This window comes from Thalassophryne amazonica, chromosome 12 (genome assembly GCF_902500255.1).
Source record: "Thalassophryne amazonica chromosome 12, fThaAma1.1, whole genome shotgun sequence".
Classification (NCBI taxonomy): domain Eukaryota; kingdom Metazoa; phylum Chordata; class Actinopteri; order Batrachoidiformes; family Batrachoididae; genus Thalassophryne; species Thalassophryne amazonica.
This window is the reverse complement of record NC_047114.1, coordinates 14,498,934-14,512,464: the sequence shown is the minus strand read 5'-3', so window position 1 is coordinate 14,512,464 and position 13,531 is coordinate 14,498,934. Positions and strand designations below refer to the sequence as shown.

At 41.0% G+C, this 13,531-nt stretch overlaps 1 protein-coding gene across 1 annotated transcript in view; it reads left to right on the top strand.

Moving 5' to 3' along the window:
* The window catches only part of dlgap1a (discs, large (Drosophila) homolog-associated protein 1a), a 415,980-nt gene that overhangs the window by 306,131 nt on the left and 96,318 nt on the right, over window positions 1-13,531 (top strand). The window contains exon 8 of the mRNA XM_034183790.1: window positions 9,713-9,795. Within this exon, the coding sequence (XP_034039681.1) occupies window positions 9,713-9,795 (83 nt within the window). The remainder of the gene's footprint in view (window positions 1-9,712; window positions 9,796-13,531) is intronic.

Here is a 13,531-nt window from a genome sequence, read left to right as displayed (position 1 = left end):
TTATCATGTAACTTTTGACTTCCTGAAGAAGTGCATCTTCTAGATCTCCTGAAGTTCTAGTTTTTAGTCCAGCTTTTTTTGTGATCATTGATAATGTCATGTGGTGTTTGGTGTAAATTTCAACAATGTAGTAAGAATAACAGTTGGTACTGCTGATTCTCTTGACTAGCAGGGTTTCCAGTGGAAATTTTACTGTTGAAATAGGAAGTAGAAGAACTGGGGAAAGGTCTGTCCAGAGGTAGTGGATGTTATGAGAACATAAAGGAGAACTCCAATTGAGCACACAGAACACAGGCAATGGAGGTAAATTAGCTTTATTAACCCTCTGGGGTCCGAGGGCATTTTTTGGATAGTTCACTCGCCTGGCATAAATGTTTTATTATTGCTGTTAACAGCTCTCCCTGGATCCCACAATCAAGTTTTATGTCTCTTTTTTTTCAGGACAACCTGTCCTTTCAGAATATATATGTTTTTGTTGTGTTTTATAAGTGTAATAAAGGTTAACAATCAAAAATAGGCAAGGAAAAAATAAAGCGAAAAATAATGTTCCACACACATTTATTTGAAACACACAGCAAACTATAATAACTGTTTTGACGTCTTGTGTGAAAAGCTGTACAACAAAAAGGTTCAAACAATAAACACAAATGCACATTTTGAACAATATATACAAAATGGTCTATGCATTTTGATATGGTAAACAGTGCTTTACGCACAGAAAGCAACAGAGTTATCCAGTAACATTCACATGCAAACTCGTGGAGCAATCCTGATAGTTACACACTCTTTGTTTGAGCATGTGAGATTGTCATCAGAGGCTCTCCGTCTGCTCCTGCTTTCACTGATCACTGTGCGTAATGGTGCAGGGCGCACTGAGTATGTACTAATAGTATGTACTCATTGGAGCACCCAGGGGGCTATTCAAAAGGGCCAACTAGTAACATATCACTCCTGAAAACGATCTTTGGCTTTTCACATGAGGTAAATCTGCCCTACGATTGGATTTTGGAAAACCATGTGATGGTGAACCAATTCCGATTGGACACTCACGTTGCGCACGTCATCACACAGCTTCTATGAGGAGTACAAAGATGGCCGATGGCTGGCTCAAAGGTCCGCGGAGTTAACTTTTCAGCAAAAAAAAAAGTAAGTTTCTATCTTATATCATTCAAAAGTTATTTATAATTTAGTAAAGCTTGGTCTTAGCCATCATATACGACAGCGTCGGCCCCAGAGGGTTAACAAATTTGGAATGACTGGAAATGATTTTACAGTAGTTGCGGAAAGGTGAGAGCTGAGGTCTGAATTGAGGACAGCAGGTGAATGGAAAACCTGCGCACAGGAATTGGTTACCACAGACTAGATATTCACAGGCCCACACAGTAAACCGGGTGGCAGTCCCAGCAAAGTTACTCCTCTTCACCCGTGTGCAGGCTGGGAAGTAGTTTCACAACCAACAATAATCCTTTTTACTGCAATTGGATTTACAGATAATTTAGAGTGACCCACTTAGTTTGACAGGCAGCGTGCAGCGGTCAGTGTCATACCAGAGGTCAGTACCAGGGAATCCAAACAGAGTCAGACTTCACCAAAAAGGACTGAGCAGATCACAAGGTCACAACACATTTCTGCCAGCATTATTTGATTCTAACTGGGGGTTTAACAGCAGATTGAAATTTCCTGCACAGATCCCTGAGTTTCTGTGGGAATCAAATTAAATACCTTTTTGAAAAAATGTACATTACTCCCAGGGGGCATAAACATGTAATAATGTGACATCTTTTTGGCCAGTTGTACCAATGTTAATCTGCCTTCCTTATCATTTGTGTTGGATAGAAATTTGAATTTTATTTTGTTTGAGATTAGGATAGCCACTCCTCATTTTTTTTTTTTTTTTTTTGCCAGCAACCATAGTCAATTGTCTTCCAGGGGCCAGAGCAGGCGACATTGAAGGAAATTTGAAACTGCTGGCTAAGGCTAAGCGTAAATTCTGTAAGATTGTAATTCACGTAGGCAGTAATGACTCCCGGTTACGCCAATCGGAGGTCACTAAAATGAACATTGAATCGGTGTGTAACTTTGCAAAAACAATGTCGGACTCTGTAGTTTTCTCTGGGCCCCTCCCCAATGGGACCGGGAGTGACATGTTTAGCCGCATGTTCTCCTTGAATTGCTGGCTGTCTGAGTGGTGTCCAAAAAATGAGGTGGGCTTCATAGATAATTGGCAAAGCTTCTGGGGAAAACCTGGTCTTGTTAGGAGAGACGGCATCCATCCCACTTTGTATGGAGCAGCTCTCATTTCTAGAAATCTGGCCAATTTTATTAAACCCTCCAAACCGTGACTACCCAGGGTTGGGACCAGGAAGCAGAGTTGTAGTCTTACACACCTCTCTGCAGCTTCTCTCCCCTGCCATCCCCCCAATACCCCATCCCCGTAGAGACGGTGCCTGCTCCCAGACCACTAACAACCAGTAAAAATCTATTTAAGCATAAAAATTCAAAAAGAAAAAATAATATAGCACCTTCAACTGCACCACAGACTAAAACAGTTAAATGTGGTTTATTAAACATTAGGTCTCTCTCGTCTAAGTCCCTGTTAGTAAATGATATAATAATTGATCAACATATTGATTTATTCTGCCTTACAGAAACCTGGTTACAGCAGGATGAATATGTTAGTTTAAATGAGTCAACACCCCCGAGCCACACTATTATCTTTGGCTGCTTTCAGTAATGCCGGTATTTGGTTAGACTCTTTCTCTCCGATTGTTCTGTCTGAGTTATTTTCATTAGTCACTTCCTCCAAACCATCAACATGTCTATTAGACCCCATTCCTACCAGGCTGCTCAAGGAAGCCCTACCATTAATTAATGCTTCGATCTTAAATATGATCAATCTAGCTTTATTAGTTGGCTATGTACCACAGGCTTTTAAGGTGGCAGTAATTAAACCATTACTTAAAAAGCCATCACTTGACCCAGCTATCTTAGCTAATTATAGGACAATCTCCAACCTTCCTTTTCTCTCAAAAATTCTTGAAAGGGTAGTTGTAAAACAGCTAACTGATCATTTGCAGAGGAATGGTCTATTTGAAGAGTTTCAGTCAGGTTTCAGAATTCATCATAGTACAGAAACAGCATTAGTGAAGGTTACAAATGATCTTCTTATGGCCTCAGACAGTGGACTTATCTCTGTGCTTGTCCTGTTAGACCTCAGTGCTGCTTTTGATACTGTTGACCATAAAATTTTGTTACAGAGATTAGAGCATGCCATAGGTATTAAAGGCACTGCGGTGGTTTGAATCATATTTATCTAATAGATTACAATTTGTTCATGTAAATGGGGAGTCTTCTTCACAGACTAAGGTTAATTATGGAGTTCCACAAGGTTCTGTGCTCGGACCAATTTTATTCACTTTATACATGCTTCCCTTAGGCAGTATTATTAGAAAGCATTGCTTAAATTTTCATTGTTACGCAGATGATATCCAGCTTTATCTATCCATGAAGCCAGAGGACACGCACCAATTAGTTAAACTTCAGGAATGTCTTACAGACATAAAGACATGGATGACCTCTAATTTCCTGCTTTTAAATTCAGATAAAACTGAAGTTATTGTACTTGGCCTCACAAATCTTAGAAACATGGTGTCTAACCAGATCCTTACTCTGGATGGCATTACCCTGACCTCTAGTAATACTGTGAGAAATCTTGGAGTCATTTTTGATCAGGATATGTCCTTCGGTGCGCATATAAAGCAAATATGTAGGACTGCTTTTTTACATTTGTGCAATATCTCTAAAATTAGAAAGGTCTTGTCTCAGAGTGATGCTGAAAAACTAATTCATGCATTTATTTCCTGTAGGCTGGACTATTGTAATTCATTATTATCAGGTTGTTATTATTTCCTTCCCACTGTCGCCAAGTGCTTGCTCACAGGGGGTCGTTTTGACCGTTGGGGTTTTTACGTAATTATTGTATGGCCTTGCCTTACAATATAAAACGCCTTGGGGCAACTGTTTGTTGTGATTTGGTGCTATATAAATAAAATTGATTGAAATTGATTGATTGAGGTTGTCCTAAAAGTTCTCTGAAAAGCCTTCATTTAATTCAAAATGCTGCAGCAAGAGTACTGATGGGGACTAGAAGGAGAGAGCATATTTCACCCATATTGGCCTCTCTTCATTGGCTTCCTGTTAATTCTAGAATAGAATTTAAAATTCTTCTTCTTAATTATAAGGTTTTGAATAATCAGGTCCCATCTTATCTTAGGGACCTCTTAGTACCATATCACCCCAATAGAGCGCTTCGCCTTCAGACTGCAGGCTTACTTGTAGTTCCTAGGGTTTTTAAGAGTAGAATGGGAGGCAGAGCCTTCAGCTTTCAGGCTCCTCTCCTGTGGAACCAGCTCCCATTTCAGATCAGGGAGACAGACACCCTCTCTACTTTTAAGATTAGCCTTAAACTTTCCTTTTTGCTAAAGCTTATAGTTAGGGCTGGATCAGGTGACCCTGAACCATCCCTTAGTTATGCTGCTATAGACTTAGACTGCTGGGGGGTTCCCATGATGCACTGAGTGTTTCTTTCTCTTTTTGCTCTGTATGCACCACTCTGCATTTAATCATTAGTGATTGATCTCTGCTCTCTTCCACAGCATGTCTTTTTCCTGATTCTCTCCCCTCAGCCCCAACCAGTCCCAGCAGAAGACTGCCCCTCACTGAGCCTGGTTCTGCTGGAGGTTTCTTCCTGTTAAAAGGGAGTTTTTCCTTCCCACTGTCACCACAGGGAGTTTTTCCTTCCCACTGTCACCTTGCTCATAGGGGGTCGTTTTGACCGTTGGGGTTTTTCTGTAATTATTGTATGGCTTTTGCCTTACAATATAAAGCGCCTTGGGGCAACTGTTTGTTGTGATTTGGCGCTATATAAATAAAATTGATTTGATTTGATTTTCCTTTTTTGTTTTAACAATCAGCTTGATCCTTTTAATAAGATTATTCAGCCCATTAAGTTAGTGGCAGCATATTATATAATTTATGAAACGTCAGATTGATGTGTGAAATTAAACATACAAATCATCCCAGACCTCAAAACAACATCAACACCTGAATTCACTGAACAATAAACACACATAACATTAACATGGCCTTCCACTGATAAGGATATAATATTGTCCTTTGATATCAAGAGGACTGGCCATACGGTGGGGACCCTCATTAAGACAAGTGAAATATTAAAAGAAAACAAATCTCTAGTCACTAGTAAAAGTAGCTTGGTGGGCCTCTTGTCATGTCGGACTCTGTAGTTTTCTCTGGGCCCCTCCCCAGTCGGACCGGGAGTGACATGTTTAGCCGCATGTTCTCCTTGAATTGCTGGCTGTCTGAGTGGTGTCCAAAAAATGAGGTGGGCTTCATAGATAATTGGCAAAGCTTCTGGGGAAAACCTGGTCTTGTTAGGAGAGACAGCATCCATCCCACTTTGGATGGAGCAGCTCTCATTTCTAGAAATCTGGCCAATTTTCTTAAATCCTCCAAACTGTGACTATCCAGGGTTGGGACCAGGAAGCAGAGTTATAGTCTTACACACCTCTCTGCAGCGTCTCTCCCCCTGCCATCCCCTCATTACCCCATCCCCGTAGAGACGGTGCCTGCTCCCAGACCACCAATAACCAGCAAAAATCTATTTAAGCATAAAAATTCAAAAAGAAAAAATAATATAGCACCTTCAACTGCACCACAGACTAAAACAGTTAAATGTGGTCTATTAAACATTAGGTCTCTCTCTTCTAAGTCCCTGTTAGTAAATGATATAATAATTGATCAACATATTGATTTATTCTGCCTTACAGAAACCTGGTTACAGCAGGATGAATATGTTAGTTTAAATGAGTCAACACCCCCGAGTCACACTAACTGCCAGAACGATGTAGCATGGGCCGAGGCGGAGGATTAGCAGCAATCTTCCATTCCAGCTTATTAATTAATCAAAAACCCAGACAGAGCTTTAATTCATTTGAAAGCTTGACTCTTAGTCTTGTCCATCCAAATTGGAAGTCCCAAAAACCAGTTTTATTTGTTGTTATCTATCGTCCTCCTGGTCGTTACTGTGAGTTTCTCTGTGAATTTTCAGAACTTTTGTCTGACTTAGTGCTTAGCTCAGATAAGATAATTATAGTGGGCGATTTTAACATCCACACAGATGCTGAGAATGACGGCCTCAACACTGCATTTAATCTATTATTAGACTCAATTGGCTTTGCTCAAAATGTAAATAAGTCCACCCACCACTTTAATCATATCTTAGATCTTGTTCTGACTTATGGTATGGAAACTGAAGACTTAACAGTATTCCCTGAAAACTCCCTTCTGTCTGATCATTTCTTAATAACATTTACATTTACTCTGATGGACTACCCAGCAGTGGGAAATAAGTTTCATTACACTAGAAGTCTTTCAGAAAGTGCTGTAACTAGGTTTAAGGATATGATTCCTTCTTTATGTTCTCTAATGCTATATACCAACACAGTGCAGAGTAGCTACCTAAACTCTGTAAGTGAGATAGAGTATCTCGTCAATAGTTTTACATCCTCATTGAAGACAACTTTGGATGCTGTAGCTCCTCTGAAAAAGAGAGCTTTAAATCAGAAGTGCCTGACTCTGTGGTATAACTCACAAACTCGCAGCTTAAAGCAGATAACCCGTAAGTTGGAGAGGAAATGGCGTCTCACTAATTTAGAAGATCTTCACTTAGCCTGGAAAAAGAGTCTGTTGCTCTATAAAAAAGCCCTCCGTAAAGCTAGGACATCTTACTACTCATCACTAATTGAAGAATATAAGAACAACCCCAGGTTTCTTTTCAGCACTGTAGCCAGGCTGACAAAGAGTCAGAGCTCTATTGAGCCGAGTATTCCTTTAACTTTAACTAGTAATGACTTCATGACTTTCTTTGCTAATAAAATTTTAACTATTAGAGAAAAAATTACTCATAACCATCCCAAAGACGTATCGTTATCTTTGGCTGCTTTCAGTGATGCCGGTATTTGGTTAGAAGCCCTACCATTATTTAATGCTTCGATCTTAAATATGATCAATCTATCTTTATTAGTTGGCTATGTACCACAGGCTTTTAAGGTGGCAGTAATTAAAGCCATCACTTGACCCAGCTATCTTAGCTAATTATAGGCCAATCTCCAACCTTCCTTTTCTCTCAAAAATTCTTGAAAGGGTAGTTGTAAAACAGCTAACTGATCATCCTGATTATTTCCTCTAGGCTGGACTATTGTAATTCATTATTATCAGGTTGTCCTAAAAGTTCCCTGAAAAGCCTTCAGTTAATTCAAAATGCTGCAGCTAGAGTACTAACGGGGACTAGAAGGAGAGAGCATATCTCACCCATATTGGCCTCTCTTCATTGGCTTCCTGTTAATTCTAGAATAGAATTTAAAATTCTTCTTCTTACTTATAAGGTTTTGAATAATCAGGTCCCATCTTATCTTAGGGACCTCATAGTACCATATCACCCCAATAGAGCGCTTCGCTCTCAGACTGCAGGCTTACTTGTAGTTCCTAGGGTTTGTAAGAGTAGAATGGGAGGCAGAGCCTTCAGCTTTCAGGCTCCTCTCCTGTGGAACCAGCTCCCAATTCAGATCAGGGAGACAGACACCCTCTCTACTTTTAAGATTAGGCTTAAAACTTTCCTTTTTGCTAAAGCTTATAGTTAGGGCTGGATCAGGTGACCCTGAACCATCCCTTAGTTATGCTGCTATAGACTTAGACTGCTGGGGGGTTCCCATGATGCACTGAGTGTTTCTTTCTCTTTTTGCTCTGTATGCACCACTCTGCATTTAATCATTAGTGATTGATCTCTGCTCCCCTCCACAGCATGTCTTTTTCCTGGTTCTCTCCCTCAGCCCCAACCAGTCCCAGCAGAAGACTGCCCCTCCCTGAGCCTGGTTCTGCTGGAGGTTTCTTCCTGTTAAAAGGGAGTTTTTCCTTCCCACTGTCGCCAAGTGCTTGCTCACAGGGGGTCGTTTTGACCATTGGGGTTTTTACGTCATTATTGTATGGCCTTGCCTTACAATATAAAGTGCCTTGGGGCAACTGTTTGTTGTGATTTGGCGCTATATAAATAAAATTGATTGATTGATTGATGTCCACAGGCACCAGCCTGTGATACAATATGAATTCGAAAGGATACGAAAGTCCCTGTTCACAAAGATGGGTAAACCAGATACGAAAGTTAACATGAAACGTTCTCACTGTGGTTCAGCCATGATCTCCTCACTCGCTGACTGACGTGTTTTCCTGCTCTCTCCGGTACTCTTTGTTTCTCCCAGACATGCTGTTGACTGAGATGTGTCATTTGCATCTCTCACAGCAATAGCTGCTTCAGTGTCTCCTACGTTGTGTTGTTGGTTGGAGTCCCAGTGGTGTTTTTTTCCACAGCTTTTCCCTGCTTTTGCAGAACCTCAGCGGCCTGGGTCGCGACGTTATAAACGATACTGCCTGATGTATAAAAGACTCGCATCTTGCTTAGTGGGGTCTGAAAGCGGATCTCACAATCTTTCAGAGTTTTAGAAAACACTCAAGACAATTTCTCATCTGCCATCATCTATAGGAGGCCTGCAGCCTGGGTTTGGACCCAGGTACTGTTCTAATATGGACGCAGACCAATCATCAGATTTGGTGGATCATTTCTACTTTAATCTTTAATCTTTGCAACTTTCCCTGCATTTACAGCCGTCTCATTTTAACTGCACAGTTTTCTCTTTGTCTTTACGGTTGTCAATGTACGCACACAGGAAACGCCCACGCCAATCATGTGCACTGTACCTCATCCCAGGTGATGCTACTTAACCAATCAAATCATTTGTTTAGAGCAACATTGTGAGTGGAATGAGTAGCACACACATGCAGCTACCCCCGAGGACACAGACACAGAAGTCCAAAGAGGACACAGAGACAGACATCCAAAGAGGACACAGACGCTAAAATGAGAAAAATAGACGGCCTGAAATACGTTTCACCACAGTATTAAAAATACATTTTGGATTACACTTCCTCATAATGATGGTGAAATAATAAGCTGTCTTTGTATCTGAAAAGGTTGTTTAAAATAATCCAAACAGTCACTCCACACAGGATACGCTACGTCTCCCACAGAACGACCCTCCCTGACTTGGCACCTTGTGGTGGGTGGGTTTTGGGCTCCAGTGATCCTGGGAGCTGTTCCCCTCCTGGTATGGCCTCCTTTGGCAAATTGGTCCCAGGTGAGGGGACACATAAAGGGTGATTCAAAAAAGACCCTTCATGAGCACCTGGTGGCGTGCCGAAAGTGAAGGGTTGGATGCACAGTGTGCCAGACAATGAATGGGGGCTTAGTCCCACTCAAACTGACATTCTTATAGTGTAAAGTCTCAAATAATGGCTTGAAGTATTTTATCAACGGGGATTCATCTCTTTATAAATGTGATGCAGCTTTTTGTAATTTTCCATTTTTGGTCGTACTTTGGTCGATGTCCGTAATCTTCTCTGGTTCAATTTGCTGTTGATGGACTTCAGAAATGGATCAGTTCATATTCAATGATCAGAAGTCACCAGAGCTGATATTTTTCACTTGCCTTTGTCTTTTGGCACGTGCACATTTAATCCTTTTGAACTGTTTTCTAATTTATGGATTCTAAATTATGTTGGTGTTTTTGTGGGCCTCCTGCAGGTGGATGGACCAGAGGAGATTCATGACCCAGATGATCCCTCTAAGTTCACATCTGTTGGGGTGCAAGTTGAGGACAACAGAGGGTGAGTTTTCTTTTTTGAAGGATTTTACTCTTCCCTCACTCAAATTGTATTTTCTGTTATAAATATTCAACAACAAATGCGTCACTTCCAAAAGAAATGTCACAACCGTAAGCCTGAAGCAACCAAGCACTTAAATGACTGTTGGGTTTTTTAAACAGATGTAAATTAATTATTTAGAGTTAATCAGAAATTAACCAAGAAGCATGTTGCTATCTCATCTTGAAACAATGTGTGGACATAACCTGATAGATTCAGGAGCACAGTGCACAAACGGGTTGAAGTCCAAACTTCAAAGGGCTCAGATGAAGCTCCAACCGGAAGAAGAAAAAGCTGCAGTTCCGAGACTGGCCACTTGAGGGTGGCTCCAAAAGCAATCAGGTTGCTCTTTTAAATTCTTATTAAAATGTCCAACTTTAGAACAGAAACAAACATGTTTACAGCCTGATACAAAAAAAGGTTTTGCTCTATATAGATAGTTTCCCCCTCTATAACAACTGTACAGGGGGTGAATTTTTTGCTAACTTTTTAGGTTAAGATGATTTAAGCCATAAAGTTATGTATAACTGGGGAATGGTCACTTTGACTGACAGCTACTGAGCCGAACACTTCCGACTCTCACAGGAGCTTTAGTTCAGTGTCCGCTGGCATGTTGTGCTAATGTGACGTATGGCAGCCATTGTTGCTAACTCCTCAGTAAGAAAAGTAGCTATTGGCTGTCCAAAAAGTCGCCAGAAGTCGCTAAGTGATGTCATTGACTACTTTACATATTATTTGCATATTATGATGTCATAACAGATGTAAGGAAAAAACATTGTGGGGAATAGAAATCGATGTGTGGGAGAGATCATTGAATACATTATCAGCCTTTTAATATTGTTTGGTAAACTCCATATTCATGAATGCAGAGTATTGAAAAGGAATTTACATGGACTTCTCACTGAATTTTAACAATATATAAGCAGTATGTCATAAAACTGCCGTCTTCTATAATGTCTTCTAATTAATGTTAAAGAATCCCTTTACTTTTGTTATTGTGCAATTTATTATATATATATATATATATATATATATATATATATATATATATATATATATATATATATATATATATATATATATAATTATAATAGTATGAATGTTATTGTGGCCTTGCCCTTTGTTCGTTTGCTGTAATCTATTTGTTGAAATAAGGTTTTGAAAAATAACAAGTTAGAGACAAAAAAAACGAGTAAAAAACACCTTCATAGTAGAACTACAAATAAACTTGGTTGTTGGTTTATTGTTTATTTTGCCATTAAAATTGGCTATCACTTCTCAAAATAACATTACTTATCAAGGCCAGGGATCCTCAAAGTCTGGAGACTAATGAGTCACAGCGCAGCAAACGAGGCAAAGGCTGAGCAAGTCCGAGTGAACAGCCGCGGAGGCATCGCGCTCAGTGTTTTGGGCTCTGTGGTTTTGCAGGCAGCAGTAGCAGCGGACTGAGCGGACAGCGAGACCCGCTGCCGCTCTGTGACAACAGAGAATAGATCAATACGTGTTTTGAGTCACCAAACACCAGAAAAGTCTCCAGTGACGCCAGGAAAAGTAGCAAGTTGGCAACACTGACGGCAGCAGGAGGCGCTGTGCAATAGTAGTCAATAGGCCTCACTTCCCAGAAAGCTAAAAAGATACGCTGGTCACTCAGGCTAGAGCCCAGGTTTTTAGTCGGCTGGTCAGAGAGTCCGTGTACTGAGGGAAGTGAAGGGAAGGAGTCACAACAGAAATAACACAGACAAAGCGGTAAACAAAGCAGAATGTTTGATCCCATTACACCAATTTTGGCTTCTCTTCACTGGCAACGAGTCTCTGTAAGGTCTGATTTTTAAAGTTTTGTTGACTAACTTGTAAAATCATTAATTGATTAGTATCTCCCGACCTAGCCAAACTAATTAAACCCTCTGTACCAGGCAGTGCTCTGCGTTCTCAAGATGTAGGACTACTTTGTGTCCCAAAGGTTGCAAAAAAGTCAGCAGGCCACAGAGCCTTCTCTTATTGTGTGCCTGTCCTGTGGAATGATCTCCCTGCAGCAATAAATCATTCTGGCTCTATAGGGTCATTCCAGTCCAGAATAAAGACTCATCTATTCTTCCTGTCTTATGGTTAGCATAGTGGTGTAGTATGGAATTATGTTTCCTCTCCTTTTTACCCGAGGCCATCAAAATATGGCCATTGGGTATTGCAAAGGCTTTGCGTCCATTGTCCGTCTGTGCTTAACACAAGTCCAGGGAACAGGGAACATTTTTGGGACACATATCTTGGACAAAGATGGCTAACCTTGACCTATTTTAAGAGGTTAAAAAGTCACATTCTGTTTCCTATTTTTATCCATGAATCATGCAAATCAATTTTTTGGGGGGGTGGGGGGTTGACAGCCAATCAGAGTAGCGCGCCACCATGACATCACTGGCTGGTCTCTCTGGCACTCCAAAACTGCTTAGTTTCTGACTAAATATAATGTAAAGGTTGTGTAAAATCGAGCAAGAAATGAACACTTCTAGAACAGAAAATGCTGTTTTTGTAACCTGATAACACCACTACAGTGATTTACAAGACATGTCACAGATGTTAGCCTGGTGACGTCACTGGTTGGTCTAGCTAGCTGCTAACTCTGCTTTGTTTCTGTGTAAATATAACCTCTGACATATATTATGTAAAAGCTAGTGACAAATAAACACTTCTAAAACTGAAAACTGTAGTGGACATTCAGCACGTATTGTATATAATTCACCATCCCAAAGTGTCGCCGCTGACCCCACAGGGTTAGAGTGTGTCCTCTGTCTGTTCTCTGTTCTGTGCATATAAAGCTGTTTCTGTCTCGCCAATGTGTATTTGTGTTCCGGTCACACGCTGCCTTGTGTGAAGCACATAAAAAGGTCTATGTATTCCAGTTGTGCATACGACAAACTCTCTCTGACAAGTTGTCTTGGATATGATGTTTCCTGTAATTGGCAATGTTAATCCCTGCTATACATATAAAGCTGTCTCAGCCCCCTGTGGTGCTGTTCCTGTCAGAACTCCTTTGAGGTTAAATGAGCATGGCTGAGCTACTATAAAAGGTCTGTGAATTGTGCGACAAAGAAAAATTAGAGAAATAAAGAGAAATAAAGTGATATGTTATTGCCTTGTCAAAATGGGGAAATTATGGCTCATTCATCAGAATTTTTACACTGGTGACCTCGACGTCTGTGTTTTCAACGTTTTTGAAGGACGCAATCATGACGACGAATGCGGTAAGGCTGTTCCATTTCCTGGTGGCCAATGCCTCACCATCGGCCTTCCTCCTCACCAAACAATGGGACTCTGACTCATCAGCGCCTGGATAGTGGTGGTGATGCCGTGGGTCCCCTTGTCATTCAACACTTCCGCACGCTGCTGGAGGGCCAGTGGTACAGCTTTAATTGATCACAAACCACTGACTTTTGCCACAGCTAAAGTGTCTGAAATCTGGTCCACCCGACAACAGTGACAGCTCTCTGGTATCTCAGAGTTCACCATAGACATACAGCATATTGCAGGCAAGACAAACTTCACTATGGACTGCCCTGCTCGAGCTTTTGCAGCTGCGGTCCACCTTGGGCTGGACTACACCCTCATGGTAGCTGATCAGACCACCGACCCAGAGGTTCAGCCGCTCAGGTCTGCAGCCACTGGGGTATACCAAGGTGCTCTGCAACATCTCCACAGGACAGCCGCA